This window comes from Pseudocercospora fijiensis (genome assembly GCF_000340215.1).
Source record: "Pseudocercospora fijiensis CIRAD86 unplaced genomic scaffold MYCFIscaffold_1, whole genome shotgun sequence".
In the NCBI taxonomy this organism is placed as follows: domain Eukaryota; kingdom Fungi; phylum Ascomycota; class Dothideomycetes; order Mycosphaerellales; family Mycosphaerellaceae; genus Pseudocercospora; species Pseudocercospora fijiensis.
The window spans coordinates 8,695,084-8,712,620 of record NW_006921532.1 but is presented as its reverse complement, the minus strand read 5'-3'; the positions used below and the strand labels follow the sequence as shown (position 1 = coordinate 8,712,620).

Sequence of the window (17,537 nt, the reverse complement as noted above, 5' to 3'; positions counted from 1 at the left end):
TCAACAGTATTGTTACAGCGTTCTGTATGCATGGGCACGTGGCTTGATATCTAGCTTTCTTCTGCGATGGTGCCCTAAGGGAATTGTACGAGAGGCAGTGTGTCCCAAGAGGAGAGTTTGTCGGCTCCAAAACCGAAGACTAAGACCAACCGACCTTGTCTGACACGGTGATCGTAGCTGCTTTCACCCCTTCGATACTCTGTCAAATGTAATTACCACAGGCTGGAAGCAGCAATGATCTTCTTGCATGAAACTGTTCGCATTCAATGACATTTGCTACGCCGAGCTATGGACCTGTGCGTATTTCCAGCAAAGCCATGCTTCGAGACTCGTGACCGGCCCAAACAGCCTGTTCTGACCCAACGCCATTTTCAGGATGCATCCGTTTAGGCCCACATTCATAACCTTTGCCGTTGCTTCCTCATAGTTCCCACAAAGCACATGTCTCATCGCTTAAAACTTCTGGAACTTCTTGACGGCCTTGCCAGTTCGTGGCAGGACGCGAAGCACGTTGAAGCGGACCTGTTGTCAATCATTAGTGTCTGCCTTCTTATCCTCCTCGATTCGATCATTCTTACAGTCTTGCTGAGCGGCCGGCACTGACCAACAGTGACCTGGTCACCGTCCTCAACACGGAAAGCTGGAGAGACGTGTGCGGCGAGGTTCTTGTGGCGCTTCTCATAACGGGAGTACTTTGGGATGAAGTGGAGGTACTCGCGGCGGATGATGAGAGTACGGTGCATCTTGGTGGAAACGACGGTGCCAGTGAGGATACGGCCACGGATGGAGACGAGACCAGTGAACGGGCACTTCTTGTCTGTAGCATTATTGTGAGCATTGATCCACTATCTTGGCAAGCAGTTTTGCGCCTCGTTGTATCGCCATATTCCCGCCTCTTCCAGAATCTCAAGGACAGCACATACCGATGTACTTGCCCTCAATGGCAGTTCTTGGGGTCCTGAAGCCCAATCCGACGTCCTTGTACCATCTCCGGCCACCCTTTCCGACTCTGGTGGACTTGGCCTTGCTCTTGGAGTTGAGGAAGATGTGTGGCTGCTTTTGGAAAGCGCGCTCACTCTGGACAGTCAACTCAGTGGCCATGATTGCGGTTCTGGCGGTTCGGTCGCAATCGTCGGTCGTTGAGCGGTGGTGGTATTGTCGTCGGATGCTGCAGCAAGCAAGCCTTGAAATTCGAAGCGTCGGTGTCGATGCCAAGAGTATAAAACGGAGCGGCTCGATCCGTCCTCCGCGCAACCTCAAGACTCAAGAGAGCAGCATTGTTGGAGTAGCAGCAAGTGCAGAACACACACAACGATCGCATCGAAAATGCTCGCCAGACACGCAACAAGATATGTACTCCGGTCTTGGACTGCCGCATACAAATCACCGCTACGAGTATCGCAACGCCAGCTCGGCACATCGACTTCTGTCAACGCATTGATCAGACGGCGGCAACAATCAATCTCAGATGCATTCCAGAACCTGAGTCTTGCTCGTGCAGCGAAAACGCAATCGATAGCTAAGCAGCAGATTCGAGGGATGAAGGTGCGAAGCAGCGTCAAGAAGCTGTGCGAAGGCTGCAAGAGCGTGAGAAGGAAGAAAGGGAAATACGTCTACATTATTTGTAGCAAGAACCCCAAGCATAAGCAAAGGTAGGCGAAGAAATCTTGGAGATTTTTGGATACAATTTTGACCATTCTTTCAGGCAAGGATAGATGAAATATACAAGATTTCAGGGTTTGTGGCACAGCGAGCGGCGTTCAGGCAAGGCATATCGGGATGATACGACTAGAAGGCAAACTGTCATGGGAATATTCGAAACATTGCTGCATTATAGATACCTCTCCATGGAAAGTCTATGCTCTGTACAACGAGTACTTGCCAGAGCGTTGCAAGAAGTCGGATTCTTACGGGCCAAAACAACCCAAATCGAAGGTTGGTCGGTCCCACGTAATCTGGTCGGACTGGAATACGTCGTCATTGCATCTGCAGCTGCTAGGCAGATTGAGTTCGCAGATGAATTGCCGGCAACAGTACTCCGCATTTGACCGTACGATGTTATGCGCTCACTGTACCTCTTGACTATGACTCTACTGTGGAAGATCTACAGTGCCTACTCCAATGCAATGCACTCAGTTCCTGATACATGGCTCATTTACTGAGCGCCTTTTCTCTAATCCCCCAAGCAGCGACCGCCGCACCGAAAACAAGAACAACTTGCAATCCGAACGCCGCGTTCGTGCTTTTCGCAAAACACTGCACAACAACTTCCCGAATTCTTGGATCCAAGTTCTTCAAATACGCCAAACTTTCCCTTACACGCTCGGCGATCTCGACAGCCTGATCTTCAGGCAGTCCTAATGCTGGCAAACGAGACGAAAGGTCTGCGCGCAAAACGTAATTCGCGACGGTTGCTGACATGGCGACTCCAAAGGTACTGCCAAGTGAGCGGAACAAGTAACTACAAGCTGTCGCGACGGCCTGATCCTCATGAGAGGCATTGGCGATGAGACCGATGAGGGTGGTGGTGATACCGTTGCCGTTTCCAAAGCCACCTATACACATTGCAATGATGATTCCGACAGAGCTGTTTATGACTGCACCAGAGGAGAGGAAGATGCCGATGAGACCGAGGGTAAGAGCGGCATAAGAGATGACGGTGAGCCAGTAAAACTTTCCTGCTCTTCTCATATAGTAACCAGCGAAGAGAGACCCCGAGACACTGCACAGGACACTGGGAAGAAGACGAATACCGGCGCCCGTAGCTGTGATGTGGTCGATGGCTTGGAAGTACAATGGCACATAGAACAGGGTGCTTAACCAGCCTGCCTGGCTGAAGAAGTTGCAGACATAGCAGGCAATCATGGTCCGATTGAATATGATGCGGCCTGGAGCGATGGGGTCGATGGCGATTTTCATTTCAACGACGAGGAAGAGGCTCCAAAGCGAAAGACTGCCGACGAGCGAACCGATGGCGATAGGGGAAGTCCAGCTCTCGTTGCTACCAGCATCAAACCCCAAGAGCAGCGTAAAGACAGCGGCGATAATTGTCGCAACACCAAAGAAATCGATGCGGCGCAGCTTCTTACGCCAATCTATCGATTGTGATGCTTTTCGCTGCGGTAAGTTGAGAGTAAAGGCAACAGCAATAAAGGCCAGTGCACACATTGGTACTTGAGCCATAAACGCGAATCTCCAGCCAATATAGTCTGCTGCGAGTCCCCCTAGAGGCGCTCCTGCGCCTGCTCCTGCCGCGAAGATAATATTGATGTAGCCCTGCCACTGTCCTCTCTCTCGAAGTGTGCAGATATCGCTGAACACAATCGAGACAACTGTGGTCATTGCTCCGCCCCCGATGCCAGCGAAGGCTCGAGCTGCGATGAGCTGCGTTATATCCCCAGCCAGTCCACAACCCAGACAGCTAAGCCCGAATATCGTATACCCAAAGAGAAGACATGACTTTCTGCCAAAGATATCGGAGAGTTTGCCGTAAAGAGGCTGAAACGAAGTCAATGTCAGAAAATATGCCGTGGCTATCCAGGACGTTGAAGACAGGGCGTTCAGTTCCGATCCGATTTTGCCATAAGACGAAACTATAATCGTCTGGTCTGCGGCGGAGAGGAAAATACCGATTGCTAGGGCTGGGAAAATGTACTTGAGATTCTTTTTGACTTCTGGTAAGCCTTCGTACTGTCTCTGTCGGATCTCGATAGTGTCTTGAGAGTTCTGGCGTTCGAGTGCACTTTCGTTGACGGCAGGAGTCTTGCCATATGTAAAAGGGTCACGACATGCTTCGAAAGTTCCATTGGAGAGCGGTGCTTCGGGTGCAATGCCATTCCTGGGTGTTACAGCTTGGACCGTGGTCCTTGAAATCAGTGGTGAAGTCTCCGATGGATAGTCGTTCGACCTGGGACCGCCGCTGTCGTCGAAGCCCATCCTGTCTATACGTAAAAGTGCAAATCCAATACGCCGAAAGAGAGTATCACAAGCGCCAGAGAGCACGACGACGGGAGAAATTGAAGAAGCGACAAGAGCATAAGGAAAGAGAAATGCCGCAAGTGATCTTACATGGGTTGATATAGCGTCCTGGATCCCGAACGTTCAACCACCAAAAAAGTGGACTAGTGCTCCAGTACCTGATGTGCCTGCGCCAATGGCTCTCTGCACTGCGTGTGTCCTGCAGTAGATTGTAGGCAAAACCACGGGAGCGAGGATTGACCGCTCTGGAGGCGAAGTGCTCGCTGCCGTCCGGGCGGTAACCGCGTCTGCAGTTGCATCTCGAAAGGTCTGATATGCGCATCAGAGGCGTCACAACAACGCCTCAAATTTGACTTTTCGGATATTTCTGCCGATCAAGTCGACGGAGATTCCGGCTTTTAGTTCTGTGGCCGCGGACAGATCGTCGTGCTATGCACCACCACCTACCAGCCACTGTCGACTACTTCACTTTCTGAGCAATGGAGCATGTCTTCCTCCAGCTCCAGACATGAGAACATCGCCGTCGCCATAACCACCGCTGCTGAACGTGCTGCGGCACAACCTCCACCCAACGCAGGCGAAGCGGGCAGACTCTCCGGCGAAGGTAGGCAGATAGGCAGAAGAGGTCCGATTTCACCGAGTGGATGCTCACGTCGCATAGCATCGCATCAGCCCATAGACGACAATGAGTTTGCCGCGGAGCCACCGCCGAGGCCGGAAGAGGACGACGACGACATCCCATACCCCGAGCCCGAAGACGAGACCCAGCTTCAACCGCCGGCGGACTTCAAGCCATTCTTTACTTTGATCGAAGATCCGGTGACTCGCGAGCACCATCATCCAGTAGTACATTATGTCTTTGCCGATGACGATCAGGACATAATCACGAATGCTGCTCTAGAAACTCTGCCGCCCAAGCGACCGGATGCCAATGAAGTTGAGGATAGATTCGTCGTCGTAGATATGGCTGCAGATGGCAAGGAAGTCGTGAACGCAACCTCTCTGTCAGTGAATTGGCAAGGCTTGACGACCAAGGTAGCACAAGCTCCAAGCTGGGGGGATGACAGCAACCTAGCAGATAGAGGACTGATGCTACACATTTCTGGTCGAGAAGCGAGGGAAGAAAAGAGAAGAACCAAAGGGGATGTACAAGCTTTGCTCACGGCATTTGATGACCATCTTGATGATCTGAATGGCCTGCTCGGAGACGAGGACGCTGGAACGGCCCACGAGCCGCCTGCTCTGCGATGATACTATGAAATGGCATGACTTATGATGAGATGATACAGGGAATAGATGTAGCGCTTGCGATTTGTGGTCGTGACTTCATTCAATGCATGGAGGCTGTTACTCCTTCAATCATGTTGGCCCTGATCACATCGAATCTAACCCTCGCTGATCCTGACGCTTTTCCGCACAGCCCTCTTTGGACGGCCGCCCTCTACTGCCGTCGGAGTTTCCGCAGCGACAAATCCTGTCGGCGTGGAAATGGCGTCCTTGCTCTCTGCCGCGGAAGACGCTTCGGCTGGGCGCGGTGTCGCAGCCAATTTTGCATTGTCAGACGGTGGTACTGCCTCCTTCTGCGCCTTCTCAGCTTCCACAGATTTTGGAGTCGAGGCCACTGGCGCCTTTCTCTTCGGCGCAGGCTTCGGCTTGACTTTCTCCTCAACGATCGGTGTTACATCTTTCGACACGTTCTCGCTGTCGGTGGTCGTGGAGCCCTTGAAAGGAAGCCGTAGGGCTAGATACGCGTTGGAGACCCGTTGACACCGCTCCATAGTTTCTTGCATGTTCTTACGAACGTCATCCGCTGGCTTGACCCATCGCCGAATACAGTTAAGCAGCTCCTCGCGCCCATATGCAACTTCTATCATCATCGTGATGGGTTGCCAATACTCCTGGTCTGGTTCAAGTCCTGTGGGGTCTACAGCGTCGCGCCCTTTGCGGGTCAAGATAAAACTCACGAGTAGATGTTGCGGGGAGAGTGCTTCGAGGATACTGTATTCGGGAAAGAGGAATCTGTCCTCGGTTGCGCCAGAGCCCGTGAATTCGAGTATTACGGGCGAGTTCGTCGCTACGGGTGCTGCAGCCGGCGCTGTCCATGGCTGTTGCTGGCCATACGGAGGGGTGCTTTGAGGCTGCGCAACAAAACTTTGTGGACGTGCTTGTGGTCCGGCGTGCTGCGGATGAGGCTGTATTGGCTGTGGAGTATGCACAGGTCTAGAATCAGATGGCCCATCGTATTGGATCATATTCGACTGCTGCTGAGGCTTGAAGGGCGCTTCCTCTTGTGTCTTCTTTTGATGCGCTATGATCGTGGTGAGCTCGTCTATGTGCTTTTGAAAAATCTTCAACTGGTCTTGATTGGCATTTCCAGTGGCAACCTCCTTCATAAGGGACTTGAGCTCTGGGTCGGAAGAAGCTCGAGTCGCCAGCATGCTGATTACCGGGTCGGGCGAGGCCTTTTGACCAGACAGCCCAGGTGCAGGAGAAGCTTGAGCTCTTGACGGTCCCGGCTGAGGCGCAGGTGGGAGTCGACTAGAGCTTTGCACAGGCGGAAGAGGCCCCAGCCGATGTCCTTGGTAGGATGCGCTGCTCAGTGGAGGGCGAGCCTGGAATTGCTGGATAGGTTGCTGCTGTCGTGGCTGGCTGGCAACCGGCTGCTTATTCTTCGGAGGCAACGCATTATTCTCCACGGTATAGAAGTTCGCAACGAACAAGTGCGGCTCGATGCGTATTCGACATTCTCCTCGCATCTTCATCGTCTTCAGATCTGGATTATTGGGAGGAGGGGGCTTGGCATTCTTGCCAGTGCCCTTCTCAGGCTTCACCCAATATCGCTCCAGTATGCCGTCGCACATCCATCTTGACCTCGACTTCTCCAGCGATGTTGCGAGGACGGCACTCGCAGCGATGGACTGGTACTCTTCATTGGACAGAGTCTGGGGCTGTGGCTCTGGCAGAGTCGGAAGTGGCTTGTTCTCGTTGATTTTGGCGGGCAAGCGCACAACTCTCTTCTCTGGTACAGGCGAGCCTATCGCTGGAGTATGCGCGGCCGAGGCTGCATTTGTTGGCGGCGTTGATATCGACGTTCGTTGTCTCTTGGCTGGTGGCGCGCTCGCAGTCTTGGGAGGACGTCCCGGACGTCGCTTCTCGCCCACCTTCGCCTCTTGGCCTGTTTCCATGTCGCCAGTGATGCTCTCACGATTCTATCGCGGTGTCATGATGCTCCGTGCATTGGCAGTAGCGAAGTGAAGAGCAAAAAGTTGCGATCGATCATCCGGAATCTCCAGATCGGCCGTAGAACTACGCGACGCGCTCAGCCAACCAGCGCCTCAGCACCCGCAACGGCCTCAATGCACCTTTTGCTTTCACGCTGCCACTTTCTTCATCATCTTCCCAACATGGCATTGGAGCGATGACAACGACAACGACAACCAGAATATTGAGCAGGGCGGCTCTTGGGGTCGCCGGCGCTGTGGCTCTCTACGCAGTCCTTCTCGGCGTTCTGCTGAGGCCTTCAATGCAGCGCTTGTGAGACTTAAGCCCACGACTGAATAATATAACGCATGCTGACCTCTGCAAGTGCCTTGTATGCCCACAAGTTTAATACACTCTTCCTACAAGATGTGCATGATGGCGAGGTCTTTGGCTTTTCCACGAACCAAGTCACTCCTTTCAATCTCACCACTCCTGATGGCGAGACTCTTTACGCTTGGCATGTTTTGCCGTTAGATCAGTATGCTTTGCATGAGAAAGCCGTTCGCAACGAGCCTCGGCCTCAGGATGGCGCAATCGAAGACTTCACTTCTACAGCGGCTTTTCAGCTTCTCCAATCGAGTGATGCCAGAGTTGTCATCAGTTTCCATGGAAATGCTGGTCATGTTGCCCAAAACTGGCGGCCCACCACCAATAGGTTCATGGCGACAAGGCCCAACACTCATGTCTTCACAATAGACTATCGTGGCTTCGGTCACTCCACCGGAAGCCCGCATGAAGCAGGTCTGATCACTGATGGCATCACTTTGGTGAAGTGGATCCTGGACGTTGCAAAAATTCCTCCTGAGCGAGTCGTCATCCTTGGTCAAAGCTTAGGGACTGCAGTGTCCACTGCAGTTGCTCTGCACTTTCTAGATCCGGGTAATGAACTTCTGCCTCGCGAGACCAGAGAACTGTCCTCCTTGGCACGAGACAGCGATCAGATCAAGCCAATGATGTTTGCTGGTATCGTTCTTGCTGCTCCGTTCAGCAGTGTGCCGACATTACTCCTCACGTATCGCATTGGAGGCCTCTTGCCACTCTTGCTTCCACTCCGGCCTGTCCCGTGGTTTGCGAACCTGCTCACATCGCAAATGGTCGACAAGTGGGAGACCGCAGAGCGATTGACGGCGTATTATCACCTTTCAGCCGGCGCCCCGCAGCTTGGATCTCTTCAGATTGTACATGCTCTCGATGACGCTGACATCCCATATCATCAGACTGAGATGATCTGTCGCCGTATCCTGGATAAGCGCGGTTCAGACAGCGACCTCGACGCGCACGAGATTGATGCCAAAAGCTGCATTGGCGAGGGTGGCGCTGGCGTCCTGGATGTCAAGCGGAATGGGCGACCACGACTTCGATTCGAGCTGGTCAAACACGGAGGGCACAACAGAATCATTACATACAGTCCAGTCGCCGTCGCCGTCGCGAGAGCCTTTGACAATCTCTTTGATTGATTGAGATGTCTTAGCATACATGCCAACACGAAAGCTGCTCCAAAGACACGCCATTACTCGGCAATCCTCGAGTGAACTTCTTGCTCTGCAGAAACGTTTCAAATCGGGCAAATCGGAAGAGAATGTGAAGTCGCGTTGTTGCACAGGCCACCGATGCAGAATGAAGCTCACTTGCTCCAGCTTACGATTTGCATCTTTGCACTGTCGACATTCGAAGCTGTCACAACATCACGGAAACCTCATAGGTGCTACACGGGCTTTCTCAGCATACACAAAGGATACGGCAATCGTTGATCGCTAGGTATTTATAAGGGTGCTTGTGCGACTTCTTGCAAGAGCTGACTGGTGCAACAGCCGCTGTCGATTGTCATCACCACCGTCGTCGCAATGGCAAAAGAGATTTCTTCCACCGTTTCCGAAGCTGCCCAGCAGCAGATCGCCGACACACTTGTAGCAGCTTCTTTCATCCTACACTCCGGCGGTAAGGCCGTCACGGACTTCGCAAAGACTGTGGTCGGCGACTCAAAGGTCGATTCTTCTATCGAAGATCGCAAGGTAATTGAGCTCTGCACTTCTTCCTCCCTTCCCATCCACATATTGATATAGATGTACCCTCTCAGGCAGACGAAAAGATGATTGGAACCAATGGCGCGTTTGGCGAAGGTGGAGCTTGCACTTCCCTTGCCAGGGCCTATGCCATGTTGCTGGATCAAGGTGAGAGCGAAAATGCGGAGGAGCTGAAGAGAATTGCTTTGGGTCGCTTCTTGAAGGATCAGTTCACGGGTGAGGTCGACAAGGTAAGATCTGGTTGGTGAAGGGCGGAGACAGCAGACACCTCGTTTGAGTCAGAGCATTGTGTTGGATAGAAGGAGCGAGCGAATTCAGGGAGAGATCCTCCAAAACACCGCGGAACGAATGCAAAGCAGTACAAGGACCTAGATGTCTCATCTTCTCAGAACGAAAGGCAACACTGCACAGCACGGGCATTGTAGCGGAAGCACGTGTGAGGCCGGAAACTGGGGTGAATTTGGCGGCCGATTGGGAGTAGCATCACACGAGCAATTCTCAGACTGACTTGGGCCACCAGGCCACCGAGCTCATGTCCGACACGATCTCAACCTGCGAGTGGCAAGAAGGCATCAGTCGAGGGTTCCGCCGCCTCTCCCACCCGTGACAATTCTCATGAGAAGATCTGGACAATGCTGCTCTGATCTAGATTTGCAGCAAGAGAAAAGTTGAGCGAAGGGAGCGCCGCGAGGCGAGCGAACAAGCAAGTGCGCGACCAGCGACACCCCACTTGTAATTTCAGCTCCGCCAGAGATGTGTGACAACTCTCTCGAGCTCTCAGCTGACGGTAGATCGATGTGGCGATCCAGCTGAGGGCGCAGGCGCAGGCGCGAAGTAAGATACAATGAATGATCCACCAAAAGGAAAACTCCAGACGAATCGACCGAGCTCACTTCAGCATGATAATTCAAGCCAAGACTTACGTGGATTCACGCTGTAATGCCGCTCCTGTGGACGTTCTCCACCGAGTCCTTGAGATCTGCTTCAATGCTACCACCGCCTGGCTGCTGAAGGAGTAGACTTGAAGTGAGGTAAGACTTCTCACCTACTCAATGCATTAACAGCGCTCAGTCCAAGTCTGGTCACTAACAATATCTGTTCCCCGCCGATGCTATATCAGCCTGCTCTCCCATTGAGCTAGACAAGTGTAGGAAATTTTCCCGAAGAGAGAATGTCTGTCACACTCACCTCTTTCACACTGCCGCGCAGCACAGGCTGATCCCGAAACGTTTCAGAGAAAGGAAATAGAAAAAGAGACGAGGTGCAAGGTGAATTCTTTTTATATTTAATAGGCATCATCTTGACATTATCGTCTCATTCATATCATTATCATATCGTTCCCCAAGATGCACCCGAATTTTCTGTTATCATACCTATTGATTCCCCTTCGCCGCAGCAAAATTCACAAAAGCCTTCTGCGGGTTAACATACTGATACGTGCTATACCAGTTCTTGAGGAACGTATCACCAACGACATAAAGCTCCTCAGTAGGATCAAGATCCGCACCAGCAATTCCAGCAATGCAAAACTGGTTGGTAAGTGCGCTGAGATCGATTCCGAGGTCGAGAGCTATATCCTCAGTGACAGTACCAAAGTTGAAGTCCAAGGGGTTGATAGCGAAATTCTTGCCGGCGAATTTCAAAGCGACCTTCGGGTTCGAGGCGCAGGGGTATGCGAAGAGGGTGATGAGTGGGACACCGACGCCGAGAGGGAGGGGGATGGAGCCTGGGATTTGGGCGAAGATGGAGGCTGCGGCAAGCGTTGGGGCGATGATGAGGGTTGTGCCGGTGTCGATTGCGGCTTGGCCTTGGGTTGTGGGGAGAGTTGGGTTGGAGCCGACTGTGGCGCCGTCGATGGCGACTTGCCAGTAAGTCTGGCTTGTGACTGGAACTGGAGTAAAGGCTCCGGTGTAGCGGCTGGAGTCACGACCACCGAGAGTCATTTCTGAAAGACCGGTAGTGCCGGACTTTTGGCGCCCGAGGTAGAAGGAGAATTCGGTTGGGTTGACCTTGTTCTGGTTGATGAGGGTGAAGAAGAAGGGTGGCTGTTTGCTGTTGGCGATGGATTGGAAAGCCATGCCCATCAGGGAGTCAGATCCTGTGCCGGAGAAGCCTTGAGCTTGTGTCAGGGAGATGATATTTTGGTGGGTGGCGGTCAGACCGGCAACGGTCACGCTGTCGAAGTAGTTCTCGCCAGAAACTTGACCAGAGCCGTAGGTGACAGTAGTGGTATTATGCTCGTCCTGTCCGCCTTGATTGTATTTTGTGCTTCCCGAGCAGCCCTGTGCTGTGCCGCACTTTGGTCCTGGGACGAAGGTGTCCGACGAACCAGTGTCGAAGTCGAATTGGAAGACCTGGTTGGCAGAGCCGACAGTGCCTGCACCATAGTAGCTGTATCGTGTCAGAAAGGTGTCATTGCGACATGTTCAAGATGTACACATACAGCTCATCTTCTTGGCCCTCGGTGAAATCTGTGAGCTTCTCCTCTGCATTCGTATCTCTCTTCAGGATCAGGTTGGCCTTGTCGACGATGTCCGGCAGAGCAAAATTCTTGTTGTACTTGAGAATTGTGTATTTCAGCGTTCCCATGAACCAGTCAAGGTCGATGGCACCATCTGACTTCTTGACATGTTGGTGTCTCTTCCTGGAAAATGGAATCTTGGTGCCTTGGCTCTCGTCTTGAGTGGGAGCGGCAAGCGCAAGAGCGCCAAGTGAGAGGAGTACTGCGGCCTTCATCTTTGCGCATGGAAAAAGCTGACTGGTGACAGAGTGATCGCCCACTTACATTCTGAGGTTATATAGAACTCCCGACCACGCGGAAATGTTTACATACAGTCTCTCTGCACGACGTCTAGTCACACGACGGTGCCGCCGCTAGATGTGAGATCCTCTGGGGCTTCGTGTAGTCTCCAACGATTCTCTTGCCCTGAGGCCGATCGCGAAGGTGGCTATCAACTTCTCCGCGAAGCAGGACAGGAACGGTAAGTGATCGTACCTGTACCTGCGTGTATGTCAAAGATTGAGCGGAGGCCGCGGTAAGTCCACATCGCTGGCGTTGCATATGTGCCAAATTTTGCGTGCACCAAGCCAAACGAAGCCTGCTAAGCATTGCAAGCAAGCCTTGAAAGAAAGCCTAAATATATGCCTCGGAGTTCTTCTGTTGATCTTTGCATGTCCTAATTGGCGAGACTGTCTTAAGCTTAATAGATTCGCGTTGCATTGCTGATCCTAGCCTCTTCGAGCCGCTGTTGCGCTTACGCGGATTCTGCTCCAGTCGGTCCAGTCCCAATGTGGAAGGAGCGTGAGGACGCACTGTGAGTAGGCACTGCAGTGGCTGCTGGTCTTTCTGTCGTTTCAAGATGAGCGCCTGTGATGCCAGTACGTCATAAACCATCCAGAAGTGCGATCATCAAAGCAACACCTGTAACGCCGCGCTGATGCCGAGGAAGAATGAACGACATTGATGCATCTGGTTCTCATCAAGCATTCGAAGATGAACCGGGGCCATCGACACCAATTTCACCATTCTGGAGCTTTCCCAGATTCTTCAGCAAGAAGCTTCGCTTGAAGTAGGTGTTTGGATGCAGAATGGTGTCCAGCTCGCTTGCTGGCATCAGAGATTCGTCCTTGACCTAGATCAAGAGGTCAGCAAAATTCGAAAACATCGTAATACTGTGAATACGAACCTTCTTCAGCTCATTCTTGTGAGCTGCTTCAAAGACTCTGTTGCACGCGATGTGATATCGTTGCTTGCCTACATCTTCGCGGACGCCCTTGAGCAATTCTCGATCTGAGACGCCCACATTCTGGAGAAGTGTGATCAGGTTATCGGGGCTATATGTTCGATACGGACACCCGTGTTGCTGCCCAGCTGAAGGCAATGCCTCGGTGAGTAGTTTCTGGCAGCTGTACGGTGTATAGCCTCGGCCACGTCTGTTGGAATCTCCACCGACATCACCATACGCATGGCGAATGTTGTAGAGATATTCCGATTTGAACTTGTCTATGCAGGCCGTCAGTGTGGTATACGCAAAAATCCGTCCTCTAGCACACATACCGTCCGTGATGAGTTTGAAACTGCGTCTCCAGAAGGCTATACATTCCTGCAAGTTCAGGCCGATGCCTTTGAGGAACAGCGTATACTGTAGCCTTCCAAAATGCTTCAAGTGGTTGTTCTTCCGGAGCTCGCGATGCAGATTCTGCATGCAAAGGGGAAAATACTGGCTGTATGAGTCGATCGAAGCAGCCGTGACATTGGTCATGTCGCTCAAGCTCGACTCCTCTGCATACCCAGCATCTGGTGCCACGAATGACTGTGAAAGATGATGCAAGATTGGTGCCAGGCGATTGTCTTCGTCCATGCGAGGCAAGAAGCGAGCTGCCAATTCGAGGCCAGACTCAAGGTGTCTCGAAAATTCGCTGACAACCATGCTCGTCTGTTCGCGGACATGCACATATGCCTTGCCTCTCTTCAGTAGCACCTGTCGCCTCTCGACCAGCTCTGGCACATTCTCCCAGTCCACCATGAACCAGCTCTCCTCATCCTGCTTAGTGCAGTTTGTTGCAGCTTTCAAGTCGTCCAGCAGTTGTGACTTCTCTTCATTGCCCACTGTCTGCCACGTCATTGGCAGAGACTCGATAAAAGCTCTCTTCTCACGTTGGTCGTCCTGTTGTATGCGTAGTCGAAACAATTGCGACTCGAGACGCGCAAATCGTTGCCTGAGGTCTTGTGTGCTGGCGAAGGCAAGGCGCAGTGTCCAATGGCTGTAGTGGTCGCGCTTACGCTCGAGGGAAAGTTCACTGCTTCTCGAGCTGTTGCTCTGGAGAGGGAGGTGTTTGGCGAGGATGGGTCGCATGTGCTCTTCCGTTTCGGCCGGCGTTCTATTGCGGAATTGACATGACTCCAGCTCGGCCAGCACCTTCAGTCGCGCAATGGCCCATTCTTCGAATTGTTCGAGCGTGACATCGCCCGTCGGCGGGACGATGTAGAAGTTCAGACGATGCGCATAGTCGAGTTCGGCAAAGCTGGCATTCTGGAACTGCGCCTTTTTCGGATTGATGGCACGTTTCTTCGCATCTATGCGCGGTGCAGTCGAGATTGCCAACATGGTGGGTTGTCATGTATGCAAAGAGGAGTATGAATGCAGCGGGCCTGCTGTGGAAGAGACGCATCGCGTCGTGGGAGAACGCGACGCGTTAGGGTTACTCCACCATCACTAGGGTTATCACTTTCGCCGGGCTTTGGTGCCTCGAAGCCATCTGCTGTTTGTCACATATCGATAAAATCTACACTACATACATATTTTCGCTTGCGCGTGCGTGCTGTACATTCGCCGTCTATTTTTTCTCTTTGGGCGCGATCATCAACTCTGGTCGGACAACCTCGTCAAACTTCTGCTCGCTCAGCGCCTTGAGCTCCATAGCACTCTCCTTCAATGAGATGCCCTTCTTGTGCGCATTCTTTGCCACCTTCGACGCCATGTCGTATCCAATGACAGGATTCAAGCAGGTAACCAACATTAAGCTTTCTTTCATGATCGTACCAATCTTCTGCTCGTCAGCCTGGAGGCCTTCGAGCAAGTGCTCGCGGAAGCTGTTCATTCCATCGGCCAGCAGGCGAGACGAGTGGAGAAGGTTGCGAATCATGACAGGCTTAAACACATTCAGCTCAAAGTTGCCTTGCGAGCCAGCAAAGGTCACAGCAGCTTGGTTCCCGAACACCTGGCAGCACAGCATAGTCATACTTTCACACTGAGTTGGGTTGACCTTGCCCGGCATGATCGATGAGCCTGGCTCGTTCTCTGGTAGCTGGAGCTCGCCGAGACCACATCGTGGGCCTGAGCCGAGGAAGCGGATGTCCTGAGCAATCTTGTACAACGACGTAGCAAGTGTGTTCAGCTGCCCGTGTGCCTCCACGATGGCATCATGTGCAGCCAGTGCCTCGAACTTGTTTGGTGCAGTGTAGAATTGGGTGCCGGTCATCTTGGTCACTTCGGAAGCGATGTCCTCGGCAAAGCCCTTGAAAGTGTTCAAACCCGTTCCCACAGCCGTACCTCCCTGTGCGAGAAGTCTCAGACGAGGCAGAGAAGACTCGATGCGCTCAATTCCGTACTCAAGCTGAGTGACATATCCGGAGAACTCCTGGCCCAATGTCAATGGTGTCGCATCCTGCAAATGCGTTCGTCCAATTTTGATGATGTGTTCAAACGATTCAGCCTTGTGCTTCATCGCTTGATGAAGATTCTTCAACGCAGGCAATAATGACTCTTCAAAGTCCAGCACGGCTGCAATGTGCATGACAGTGGGAAACGTGTCGTTCGAAGAAGCGGACATGTTGACATGGTCGTTGGGGTGGACGGGCTTCTTGCTGCCCATTTGACCGCCCAAAATCTCAATTGCTCGATTCGAGATGACTTCGTTTGCGTTCATGTTCGATTGTGTACCGGAGCCAGTCTGCCATACGACCAGCGGGAAGTGGTCGACAAGCTTGAGCGATGCTACCTCAGCAGCTGCTTGCTGGATGGCTTGACCGAGCTTTGGATCAAGTCCAAATTTCATGTTCACTGTGGCCGCAGCTCCCTTCAAGATGCCGAACGCACGCACAATGGGTGGAGGCATGCGGTCTTGAGGCTGGTTGATCTTGAAATTGCCCAGAGAGCGCTGGGTCTGCGCTCCCCAGTACTTGTCATCGGGCACTTCGAGCTCGCCGAAGGCATCGCTTTCTGTTCGCCCCATCCTGGCTGTGCTGCTGAATGTTCTTGCTGAGACCGAGGTGGATTGTGACAGAGGTTGAAGGGAGCGTGACGACTTCATGGGTCTCGATGCAGCTCTTACAAAGCTTCTTGCGGGGATGATCTTGGAGCTCTGCGAGAGCGCGGTGCTAGCGGTAGAAGCGCGAGGAATGGCCGTGCGAAGCATTTTGGAGGATGAAGGAGATGGAGGCCAGAAGGATATAAGAATCGCAATGCGATCGTCCCAATGAATTCGCACAATGCTTAGGGCGTCTGTTTATGCTTCGGCTTCCTGTTTCTCCCGCGAATTTAGAATACATACTGGAATCCGGCGCCGATGTCGTCCGCGCGGAACGTCGATCATTCGGTGCTGGTCAATGCGTTGCGTTCGAAATTTCCAACACGGTCAGTCTCTGTTTCGACGACATGCACTGCATCACACGGCATTGCTGTATACATTGCAGGAACAGGCGAGAAGTGGTTGAGCAGGTATGCTGGCGGGGAAACTACCGTCCTGGCCTACCATGCCATTCAGCATCATCACGAACACGATCAGTGGAATTCGAAATATCGTCGCTGTGGAAGTGGAAGAGAAATCAGGGAATTGGATTGCCAATGCAAACTACGTTCTGTGGAAATATTCTGATCCTGCTAATCTGTCGTAACTTGGTCGCGTGTCAATACTGTTGCAATTGCCGCTGCAGTCCCCAAGACATGTCGATTCATCCCACAGGAGCACTCCATTCTCGGTCGTAGGAGATCATCGAAGGGAGTTTACTTCTCTGCACATCGTCAATTGGTGAGCTCTCGTGCGAAGGCCGGACTCAGGACTTACTGTGGCCACCAAGACCGAGGGCATCTTGTGCCTGCTTCATGCCAGACTGAACCGTATCAGAAGCCTGGCCTGCGAGGTTGGAGGCGCCTTCCTGTGCAGACTCGGCATGGCCGGTGGCGGTGTTCGAAGCACCGCCGCTGCCGCTGGAGACGGTATCCGTGGCCTTCTGCGTTGCCGACTTTTCGCCCTTGGGTTGGAGGCTGGCGGCAACAGAGTCGGCAGTGCCTTTGGCGCTGTCGGTGACTGACTCGGCAGTGGACTTATGGGAGTCCGGCTTGAGCGTGGCCTCAGCCTTGTCGGCGGTGCTCTGGCGGCTGGTCTGGACATTAGCTTGAGTCTTGCAAGGATTGGGCTTGGCTTGGTCTGCAGTGATGGGAAATGGGTGCGAGGTGAGTACATACAGAGTGTCGGACATTGTTGCTGATCGTGTTGTGTGTGGATGGGTTTGTGCGATGGGAACTTGTTCAAAGCTGATTCTCAAGAGGTCGATTGTGTGGCGGCAACAGAAGGGCAACCTTGGAGACTTATAAGCAAAGCTGCCTTGGGTCTGATGCAATCATTATGAGTGCAGGTGCCTTCCACAAGAAAGGCGCATGTGCTCTTGGTGCGCAACCCAGCTCTGGCCCAACCAGCCGTTATTGGCTCCTCAAAGTTAGCAGGCACGGCGAAGCGCTTGAGGATGGCGAGGCAGCGTCAACACCAGCACTG

The 17,537-nt window shown here is 52.7% G+C and overlaps 11 protein-coding genes across 11 annotated transcripts; 4 read left to right on the top strand and 7 right to left on the bottom strand.

Annotated features, from left to right (window-relative positions):
- Positions 1-236: 236 nt before the first annotated feature.
- Positions 237-1,158, bottom strand: MYCFIDRAFT_55564 (uncharacterized protein). Its single transcript, XM_007921974.1, has 3 exons — positions 924-1,158; positions 579-817; positions 237-522 (listed from the first exon to the last, which is right to left on the bottom strand). The coding sequence occupies exons 1-3, from the start codon at positions 1,099-1,101 to the stop codon at positions 454-456; spliced, it is 486 nt and encodes a 161-aa protein (XP_007920165.1). The 5' UTR covers positions 1,102-1,158; the 3' UTR covers positions 237-453.
- Positions 1,159-1,482: 324 nt separating this feature from the next.
- On the top strand, positions 1,483-1,656 carry MYCFIDRAFT_19430 (uncharacterized protein; the record flags this gene model as incomplete). The annotated part of the gene is made up of 1 exon (XM_007921474.2): positions 1,483-1,656. A coding segment is annotated over one exon (174 nt), but the record flags the coding sequence as incomplete, so codon positions are not given.
- A 495-nt stretch (positions 1,657-2,151) lies between these two features.
- MYCFIDRAFT_26491 (uncharacterized protein) lies at positions 2,152-3,936 on the bottom strand (the record flags this gene model as incomplete). Its single annotated transcript, XM_007921568.1, has 1 exon — positions 2,152-3,936. The coding sequence occupies one exon, from the start codon at positions 3,934-3,936 to the stop codon at positions 2,152-2,154; it is 1,785 nt and encodes a 594-aa protein (XP_007919759.1).
- Positions 3,937-4,153: 217 nt separating this feature from the next.
- Positions 4,154-5,229, top strand: MYCFIDRAFT_76450 (uncharacterized protein; the record flags this gene model as incomplete). Its single annotated transcript, XM_007922267.1, has 3 exons — positions 4,154-4,170; positions 4,479-4,582; positions 4,640-5,229. The coding sequence occupies 3 exons, from the start codon at positions 4,154-4,156 to the stop codon at positions 5,227-5,229; spliced, it is 711 nt and encodes a 236-aa protein (XP_007920458.1).
- Positions 5,230-5,363: 134 nt separating this feature from the next.
- Positions 5,364-7,214, bottom strand: MYCFIDRAFT_213520 (uncharacterized protein; the record flags this gene model as incomplete). The annotated part of the gene is made up of 1 exon (XM_007923667.1): positions 5,364-7,214. The coding sequence occupies exon 1, from the start codon at positions 7,161-7,163 to the stop codon at positions 5,364-5,366; it is 1,800 nt and encodes a 599-aa protein (XP_007921858.1). The 5' UTR covers positions 7,164-7,214.
- Positions 7,215-7,547: 333 nt separating this feature from the next.
- MYCFIDRAFT_26712 (uncharacterized protein) lies at positions 7,548-8,696 on the top strand (the record flags this gene model as incomplete). Its single annotated transcript, XM_007921579.1, has 1 exon — positions 7,548-8,696. One exon carries the CDS (start codon positions 7,548-7,550, stop codon positions 8,694-8,696), a length of 1,149 nt encoding a protein of 382 aa, XP_007919770.1.
- Positions 8,697-9,083: 387 nt separating this feature from the next.
- MYCFIDRAFT_193085 (uncharacterized protein) lies at positions 9,084-9,870 on the top strand (the record flags this gene model as incomplete). The annotated part of the gene is made up of 3 exons (XM_007923666.1): positions 9,084-9,251; positions 9,317-9,493; positions 9,784-9,870. 3 exons carry the CDS (start codon positions 9,084-9,086, stop codon positions 9,868-9,870), a joined length of 432 nt encoding a protein of 143 aa, XP_007921857.1.
- Positions 9,871-10,636: 766 nt separating this feature from the next.
- Positions 10,637-11,999, bottom strand: MYCFIDRAFT_76446 (uncharacterized protein; the record flags this gene model as incomplete). The annotated part of the gene is made up of 2 exons (XM_007922266.1): positions 10,637-11,654; positions 11,707-11,999. The coding sequence occupies 2 exons, from the start codon at positions 11,997-11,999 to the stop codon at positions 10,637-10,639; spliced, it is 1,311 nt and encodes a 436-aa protein (XP_007920457.1).
- A 743-nt stretch (positions 12,000-12,742) lies between these two features.
- MYCFIDRAFT_27412 (uncharacterized protein) lies at positions 12,743-14,371 on the bottom strand (the record flags this gene model as incomplete). Its single annotated transcript, XM_007921627.1, has 3 exons — positions 12,743-12,895; positions 12,950-13,266; positions 13,321-14,371. The coding sequence occupies 3 exons, from the start codon at positions 14,369-14,371 to the stop codon at positions 12,743-12,745; spliced, it is 1,521 nt and encodes a 506-aa protein (XP_007919818.1).
- A 135-nt stretch (positions 14,372-14,506) lies between these two features.
- Positions 14,507-16,160, bottom strand: MYCFIDRAFT_149663 (uncharacterized protein). The gene has a single exon (XM_007923665.1). The coding sequence runs from the start codon at positions 16,074-16,076 to the stop codon at positions 14,601-14,603; it is 1,476 nt and encodes a 491-aa protein (XP_007921856.1). The 5' UTR covers positions 16,077-16,160; the 3' UTR covers positions 14,507-14,600.
- A 420-nt stretch (positions 16,161-16,580) lies between these two features.
- Positions 16,581-17,330, bottom strand: MYCFIDRAFT_71435 (uncharacterized protein). Its single transcript, XM_007922133.1, has 3 exons — positions 17,231-17,330; positions 16,830-17,143; positions 16,581-16,776 (listed from the first exon to the last, which is right to left on the bottom strand). The coding sequence occupies exons 1-3, from the start codon at positions 17,242-17,244 to the stop codon at positions 16,769-16,771; spliced, it is 336 nt and encodes a 111-aa protein (XP_007920324.1). The 5' UTR covers positions 17,245-17,330; the 3' UTR covers positions 16,581-16,768.
- Positions 17,331-17,537: the final 207 nt, after the last annotated feature.

Excerpts from the sequence above, each read along its gene's own strand:
- MYCFIDRAFT_55564 (XM_007921974.1), bottom strand. The coding sequence starts at position 1,101 with ATGGCCACTGAGTTGACTGTCCAGAGTGAGCGCGCTTTCCAAAAGCAG. Across the intron at positions 818-923 it reads CATTGAGGGCAAGTACATCG|ACAAGAAGTGCCCGTTCACT; the intron begins GTATGTGCTGTC and ends ATAATGCTACAG. Across the intron at positions 523-578 it reads GCCGGCCGCTCAGCAAGACT|GTCCGCTTCAACGTGCTTCG; the intron begins GTAAGAATGATC and ends GATTGACAACAG.
- MYCFIDRAFT_149663 (XM_007923665.1), bottom strand. The coding sequence starts at position 16,076 with ATGAAGTCGTCACGCTCCCTTCAACCTCTGTCACAATCCACCTCGGTC.